At 45.4% G+C, this 8,420-nt stretch overlaps 1 protein-coding gene across 1 annotated transcript; it reads left to right on the top strand.

The window, feature by feature from the left end:
- The first annotated feature begins 2,618 nt into the window (after positions 1-2,618).
- On the top strand, positions 2,619-6,679 carry ND-PDSW (NADH dehydrogenase (ubiquinone) PDSW subunit). The gene is made up of 4 exons (XM_077634051.1): positions 2,619-2,814; positions 2,972-3,107; positions 4,392-4,528; positions 6,470-6,679. Exons 1-4 carry the CDS (start codon positions 2,721-2,723, stop codon positions 6,583-6,585), a joined length of 483 nt encoding a protein of 160 aa, XP_077490177.1. The 5' UTR covers positions 2,619-2,720; the 3' UTR covers positions 6,586-6,679.
- Positions 6,680-8,420: the final 1,741 nt, after the last annotated feature.

The raw sequence follows: 8,420 nt of genomic DNA, 5'->3' as shown, positions 1-8,420 counted from the left end.
GTGCTACTAGTGGCGCATGCGCAGTAGTGACTAAGGAGCGAGATAGAAATAATAATTGGTTTTTGGGGAAAGAAATGGCGCAGTATCTGTCTCATATATCGTTGGACACCTGAACCACGCCGTAAGGGAAGGGATAGAGGAGGGAGTGAAGGAAGGAAGAGTTGCCGTAGTGGAGGGCTGCGGAATAATTTCGACCACCTGGGGATCTTTAACATGCATTGACATCGCACAGCGCACAGGCGCCTTAGCGTTTTTCCTCCATAATATCCGCGGCGAGGCGCGTGTTGTGACGTCATGTGCCTCCTCGAAGCACCGCCACGGCGAAATCGCAAGTTCGCGGCCAGTAAAGCGTTCGCTTTAAAACACACACTCAACACGCGTACAACACTACAGAGTAAAGGAAATTGTGTTCAGGTACTGAGCGTCCCACGTGAAGCGGGGATGCCTTGCAGACAGGGCGGACGCGGGTGGTTGTAGTGCGACGCTTCGCTAGCGCTGCGCCGAAGGAAGCGACGGAAGGGTGCCAGGTGGTATTAGGAGTGGAGAGGAACACAGGGAGACGCCGGTGGTCTCCCGCAAAGATCCCGAAGCACTTGGCAGCAGCAGGAAAAACGTAGCCAGGTCCCGTCGACGACGTCACGAAACACCAGAGGCTTAAGCAGGCTATACCAAGGGTGCCTTTAGGCAGCACGGACCCTTAGTCCATCGGCTGCTAGCTCCATACATTGCGAAGAACGCAGGAGGCTTACGTCGGTGATCCAAGGGAGGTCACGGCAGCATGGACCCAACGTCCGACGGCTGCCACTTCCACGCTTGAATGACCCGATCTCCGCTGCGCTGCCTTCCTTTACACCTCGGTTTTATGACACGTCAGCTTTTCGCTCCTCGTGCTCGCCACGCTTTGTAGCCGTCGCCTCGCACACACCCTTCGCACGCGCAACGCTGGGCTAGCCACGCGCAGCGCTCCGCTATCCGACGCACCACTGTCGACGCACCGCATTTACAAATCCTCCAAGGATCTTTTGTGCACATCTTAATTGCTCATCGTGACAACGAATGTTACTCTCCACGGCGACACAGTGGCAGATCGTTCTGCGAACGAGCACAGCCACCATAAAAATTAATTGCAGACACAGTCCATCAAATTACGTCAAATTTATTCGTATACCGACCGGCTGGACTGGTTTGGTTTGTCAAATCAGAATATCATATGCTTCCGAATGTACGATTTCTGTCTCTAAAAGCTGTAATTACAGTGGAAATAATGTTCACGTGTTCGCCGATGTCCGCAGTGTGCACGCGCTGATTGGTCCCGATGCGGCAGGTACGCGCCCGGCAGCCATCTTGCTCCACGAAGGCAATCTGCGCATGCGCAATGACCGCGCGCGGGCTCCCGCGGTTCTCTGGTAATCGTAACGGTAGCACGGCACACGGTATGCTAAAGGTGTTCAACGTCGTATTCGGCTGCGCTCTGGAAAAGACTGAAAACTACGTCGATCTAAGCTTTTCCAGGTCTCGCAAATACAGGAATAAGCTGAATATTAAAACCCTGTCATGAGAAATTTCCGCGCTGTGCCGTGCATAATGAACGTGTTGCACTAACGGCCGCAAAAAGATTAAAATAACACTGCTGTGGAGACCACTAGCACGCACCCCCGCATCTATAGCCGGCGCTGAAGTAAGGTACGTGGTGTTTGGTGTGTGTGAAAATTCTGTCTTTTTATTTACACCATCGACGATTTTTCATATTCCTAAACATTCTACAGACAACCAATTGAGCTTAACGCATGATGACCTTAGCTGCCTATGTGTCATAAAACCCAACACAAACACATCTTCTTTTTATTTATTCATTTATCACTTTACCCATAGCGCCACGTTGGGGGGGGGGGGGGGGGGGCTTAAAATAATAAAAAAAAAATGGTGGTGAATTGTCATGACACAACATTCTATACATTTAAAAAAAAGCATCGCAAGAACGAACCACAAAAATAGAGAGCAATATTTCTGGCATAAACACACACAAGTCACAGGGCGCAACAATTACAAAACACATTCCTTGAATTCAAGAGAACAAAAAAAAATCTTTTTCGCATATTCACTTTACGCACACACCTATGTACACTACACAGCAACGAAAAAAAAAAAGCGATCATTTCCAGTGCTGGTGGCGGTGCAGCAGCTCATAGACGATCTATGAAAAGCAAGCATAAATTTGCAAGGCAGCTCTCGGAAACGGTGGCATTAAAGCCGCGGTTCTAAAAACTCCCTCGACATTCGCACTCAAGTTATCCAGTAGCGACAGTAGCGTTAGTAGTGGTTGTAGTAGCAGGCATGTGAGGATGTGAGCGAGCGCACACCTCGTGCGCTCATAGTTTCTTAAAAATCATAGTTTCTTAATATGCAAAATATAGGTAAAAACTGGTCGCGTGACATGCCTGAAAATTTTTTTTACTGCTTACGTGAAAAACCAAAGCATCAGTGCGCAGCGCTCCACTCGGAACCGGCCGTGGATCAACCAAGTTAAACCAACTGTGCAATTCACTTACCGCCATAGATGGCACTACAATCTGTTAGGCTTTTTTCTTGATTGAATAGGTGTATCGGATTTTGGTGCGTAAATTAGTAGGTAGTTTCGCGACTGACGTTAAAAGAGCTCTAGTCGTCGGTCGTGTGGTGCGCTGTTACAGTAGTTTCCGAGCTTTCTTTACCTTGCAAAAATGGGTGTGGATGATCGCCCGCCTATACATGGGTTTGAACGGTTCATGAACGGGGTCCACGCTCTGTTTGAAGTCCCTGTAACTTGGGTCCGAGGTAAGCGTTGCGTTAAAGGTCACTCCAGGGCAGTCCTCTACGCTTGCTTCACGGAAGCATGTGTGCCGACCTGCACTCGTATTACGTTGGTTTCTGCCGAGAGAGCAGAAGAATAATGCTGCTGTAACACACTCCCTATAACCATGTTTTCTTCCAGAGACTATTGTTGCGCCAAACAGGGCTGAGTACAACTGGTACCACCGCAAGTACCGAAGGGTACCCACCATCGACGAATGCTACACCGACGACTTGATGTGCAAGTTCGAAGCTGACGAGCAGTACAAGAGAGACAGGTGCGTCCGTTCACTGTGATAGTTGAGCTGGTAACGCTTGCATTTGTTCTGCCGAATAGTATTCGTGCTTGTTCACTATGAGGTGACCGGTGGGTTCAAGATGAGGTGGTTGTGGTTACAGCGCGAGCATTCAAAACATCACGCTGCCTGCCTCCTCTCGAACTTTTTAATTAATATTGCATATTAGTCTCTGCGTGGGCACCAAGTGTGCTGGGCAAAAAGAAAAAAAAAATCTGAAAAGACGTCGGAAAATTGAGAAATAACGCAGCAATGGTACGTGGGCTGCACATATGCTAAGAAAAGGGTCTTTAGAATGCAAGAAAGGAGGAGGAGCTAGGTTACTTTCCTATGCTAACGTTTTCCAACCGTTTTAGGCAATCGCAAAACCAGTTTAAACTTTTAAGAGTACAGTGGAACTCTGCAACAAAGGAAAAAAGCATGATATGCTGACTGGTGTGCAGTACGTAAATTAGTGTAAAAGTAAAGCATGAAGGCTGATCTGGGATTAGGAAAGAAATTATGGCCCCTTCAACCATATTTATGACAAACGCTTGCTTCGTGAAAACATTTCTGTGGCGGTCCGTGCTGACTTATTGTCACGAAAAACGACTGCAAGTTGGGCATATTGGTATTGCTATTGGTAAGCAGTATCAATAATACGAAAAGGCTTGGATTCTCGCACAGTATGATGCTCTAGACATAAATCCCACATCTGGAAGAAAACCAACTCTTCTGCCCACTGCAATAAGATGTGATAATGGTGGATGTTTAATTCTTGCCATGCAGGATGCCATATAGCTAATGCTGATACCTGGATTACACTGACTGTAAGGTTAAAGCACATTCTGTGTCGTACCTTACTAGTGGTCGTGTGATGCCATGACGTAATTGTTTGCAATTGTGCTGCTTCTAGTTGACCAATAATCAGAAGGTGTCACATGATGTTATGATGTCATATGTCATATTATTCAGTTTCTGTCACTACAACCTGGGTCCTGCATGCAGTCTTTCACCTGAATTAGGTTAACTTGGCTGGTGATGACAGTGACAATTCTGGTAGCGCTTCACATCTTAAAAGCTTCTCTAATGTGGCTATTGCTACGGGACTGAAATTTTGTTGTATTATGCATGTTTTTTGTGTGCCTGTCTGTGTTCTTCACTTTATTTGAGTGCACCTTATTGTCATTGGCATAGGTTTTTTTAATTAGCAAGCCCAGGTTGTCTGCAGTGCTTATTCAAGGCATTTTGACTTAGTGCAAGTTTTGCTATTCTATTTTTTTATAGGGAGGTGGACGCAAAGATAGTCAACCTGCTTGCTCGTCGCCGTGATGACTGCATGATATACGAGTTTACGAGTGAAGAGAAGTGCCAGCCCATTATCGATCAGTACAAGGAAGCCGAGCTTAACTGGTTCATCAAATGTAAGATATATCCCGGGTTTAACTGCCTGAATTCCTGTTAAAGTTTTGAATTGGTGACTGCATTAAATTCCTTGGCATACCCTTTCTTCATTGCTACGATGTTTTTAAGGATACTGAGTGAAATAATGCTAAAACAGCGAAAAGAGTTCACTGAAATCGAAACTTGGCTTCATGGCTGGAGGCTGTGCATTGCTGACAATTCTTCACATTAGCACAGGGCACAAAATACAAGCACGGAAGAACAGAATGACACCACAGAAGCGCTGCTGGGTCCAGTCGGCTGTCGAATGACAGTCTGCTCAATGCTTCTGATGCGGAGATGTGTTATTTTGTTCGTGATGTGGGCTTATCACATAAGTGGTTCGTCACCGCTGTCAAGGAAGGACATGAACATCGCTTCAATCTTTGTGTTTTTTTCTCCTGTGTCTGATTATGCACTGACAGTGCTTTTGTGCTATCTTTCTGTCCATCCTCGTCAGTTTTTTGTGTGCTGTGATGATGTGAAGCATGTGGAACTAACTAGCCCAGAAATTCTTTGTCAGTGATGTTTCTAATGCAGTGATGTCACAATCATTATTGAAAAAACTCGCATACATTCTCCAAGTGGCTGAAGTATTGACTGCAAAAGATGGATGGCTCCAGTTATGAAATGTCATAAATGACCGTGTACATGCCTAACATTTGGTTGAACATCTGGGAAGCACATACCAAAGTTTAGGTAATGTTTGTGAAGTCACGAATGCAGTGTTGCTCATAGAAATCGCAGTAACTGATGTCACGAAAATGGCAAACTTCATAAGTATTTTGAGAAGCCATCTGTGCCAAAATTGGTAACAAAAATTAATAAAATGGAGATTAGAGCCCAAAAGTAAAGTTTGTTAAAATATATGAAACAAAGAAATCTTCTCGAGTTTCCTGGTAAAAAGACTGTGACATTGAATTGAATTTGCTTTGTATTGATTGATTACCGTGTTCTTCTTATGGCAGAAAGGCTCCTTTCTTTGAAAATTGAGCTTTTATAAGCCTAAGAAGATCAGTAAGTTAAAGGCTGGTATTGCTTTCACATTGGCATTCTCGCAATTAGAAGGGCTCTGGGCGGGGCTCTCAGTAATGCTGCGATATGCCTAGGGTGTTAAAGGAAGCCGCTTCACAAATATCCTCCAGCGAGAATTTCTTCAATGCGTCTTGTGGAAGCTCGGTTATCTGTGGCCAAAATTTGAATTCCCGCATCTTTGCACCTTTCCCTCTTCTTGAGTCACTTTTTGTGCGCTGAAATGTCGGCGTTTCTCCGCCAGCTGCAGATGCGCGCGAGAATTCCCCACGGGGCGGAGTTGGCGCGAAAAACCAATGTTAGCAGCCTGCCGCTGATGTAACGAGCGCTGCATGATGCATTGCGCGCAGATTCGGGCAACAGCTTGACACCACTGGTCGGCATGAGGCGCGGAATCGGGAGTTTCTAAAATGTATTGTAAATTATCAGCTTGCCTTTGTACGTGGTATGAACGCTTGGTCGCCTGTACTCTACATAATGGAAGCAGTTTATAGCCAACCTCAAACACCTTTTCCAGGACCTTTTAACTGTGATGATGTTGAGCGAAGTTTCTTTTGGAGATGATCTCTGAGGCTAGGCTGCATTGTCAGCCATGTCATGTTGCTGATCATAGAGTCCTTCATGCACTGTTTATAAAACCTCTGTTCTCAGTGAATCTAGCTTCTTTGTCATTGAAACGCGCTGAGGATGGCAAATGCCTGTCCTCAGGCTAGGTGGTGTATCGACGGCCATGCACGCAAAGCCCAGTAAACAGACTGTGATCATTGCTTGACCAGCCGCAGTTGTACATGAATGCTATTGCATCAGATGGCTTTTGCGATGCCGAGGAGCTGCATGACTTTTTCTTTATATGCCTGTAGCCCAATGGTGTCCTGTTTCTTCATTTTTAGATGGTGACCTGACCCCTCACTCGACTGTAGTGGCTGCTTTCATGAAGCAAAAGCATAGACTTATCGCCGAACGACGTCGGGCATTGAAGGCACAGCAGACTGCCGAGTTGGAGTGACTGAGCAATGTGCACAGGTGGTCGATGTTCTCTAGTTTCACACTGTGCTGTCTTGTTGGATGTAATAAAGTAGCCTGCCTTCCTATTAATGAAACTCAATCTTTTGTTTGACACTGTCAAAAAATGAACCAGGCGGAGTGGCTCACTGGCTCTGCCATTCGGCTTCTGGTCGCGAATTCGGCCATGGTCACAGTAGCTGCATTTCGATTGAGGCGAAACACAAAAGGTGGCTGTGTGTTGTGTGATGTCGGCATGTGATAAAGAACCCCAGGCAGTCTAAATTAATCCGGAGACTTTCACTAAGCCGTCCCTCAGCCACGCATTTATTGCTTAGGGACGTTAAACCTCACAATTTCTATGCAAAAATGAAAGGGCAGGAGATCTTGACTATGAAAGGAACACTTAGAAATGATTTCGACTTGTGCAGTTTCAGAGGAGTACCATAAGAACCCATTTATTGCCTGTAATAGAACATAATGTGACAGGTGACAGCAAACAGGAAAAACAATTTTAATGTTTAGGTTTTGCAGCTGGGAACACTGGGAACCAAGCATTTATTACTGCTAGCATGTCGAGCTAGATGCTTTACGGTCCAGGGAGATTCCGCATTGAGCTGAAAGATCAAAACCTCGCAAAATCTGAAGACCCACGTGTGGGTCCTAAAATCTCCACCAAGTCCATGTACTATGAGCAGATTATTACAATACAGTAGCCTCCCATTAAGACGAACTCGGTTAAATCGAATTCTCAGATAAGGTTAACAATGCGAGACCGTTTGGTTGGTTCCCTTATAGGATTCAATGCTTTAAAAAATCCGCTTAATGCAAACTGTTCCGTGTATAATTCGGTTGAGAACTTATGTGACCGCGAATGCCGGCGACCCTGCGCATTGGCACTCACGAGGTGTGCATGTCAGTGGTGAGTAAAGGGAAAATATAAAATCGTTTCCGCGCAAGAAAGCACATTCCATGAGATAGCTTTTGCGCAAATTTGTGCTGTTGTACGGCGAAGCTATCTTGTGGGGCCATGCCTCCTTGCGAAGAAGCTTTCTTGCCATGCGGAAAAGGCAGGACACCTTCGCTCCTGCCTGTGCGTGTCGCAGAGATGCCAGATTTCGGTATCGTGTGCTCGCTGCCACCGGTACATTGAAAGGCACATAGGCATGGATAATACCTGCTCGTTGACTTGGAACTTTAACAGTTGAGAGCCAAATTTTAACTGACATGAAGTCGCAATATGTTATTGCGATGTCGGGCACCTTCAGAGCACTCGGAGCCTCAAAAATAAAGGTAGAAAAAAAAATGAAGCAAATCACGGTCGCTGCAGAAAAGAGTGAAAAAGAGACGATGAAAAGTAGAAAATTAGACCAATGCTGCTTTAAAGTAGCATGACGGGACTTTGTTTCATGTCCTCACTGTTCAGCTCACCACACATAGAGCCATATATGTTCGATTTGCAATTATCCTCTCAATACAAGGTCATTTTATTTGTTGTTTTCATGTAGTGCATACTTGGACATGCATAGCATTCTTGAATATTTTTTTTTTTGGAGGGGGGGGGCAGACACTTCTGTTATGATGAACTCCTGATAAGGCTAACAAATTTTCTGGTCCTTTCAGGTTTATCTGGAGTCTACTGTATGTGAATATGTACAGAAGTTGTCAGTTGCAGGCTTCCCTTTTCCAACTTGAATATTTTCCTCTCCACGGCTGACTGCACTACCCTCATTCGAAGCCTAAGTTATGCGACGTATTTACTATTCAAAATTCAAAAGCAAACCGTGGCACCTGCTCAGAAACATGCGAATACAACTCAGTAAAATAGCACAGAGGCAA

The sequence above is a fragment of the Amblyomma americanum genome, chromosome 8, assembly GCF_052857255.1.
Source record: "Amblyomma americanum isolate KBUSLIRL-KWMA chromosome 8, ASM5285725v1, whole genome shotgun sequence".
Lineage (NCBI taxonomy): Eukaryota > Metazoa > Arthropoda > Arachnida > Ixodida > Ixodidae > Amblyomma > Amblyomma americanum.
This window is presented reverse-complemented; position numbering and strand designations above follow the sequence as displayed.

Excerpts from the sequence above, each read along its gene's own strand:
- ND-PDSW (XM_077634051.1), top strand. The coding sequence starts at position 2,721 with ATGGGTGTGGATGATCGCCCGCCTATACATGGGTTTGAACGGTTCATG. Across the intron at positions 2,815-2,971 it reads CCCTGTAACTTGGGTCCGAG|AGACTATTGTTGCGCCAAAC; the intron begins GTAAGCGTTGCG and ends GTTTTCTTCCAG. Across the intron at positions 3,108-4,391 it reads GAGCAGTACAAGAGAGACAG|GGAGGTGGACGCAAAGATAG; the intron begins GTGCGTCCGTTC and ends ATTTTTTTATAG.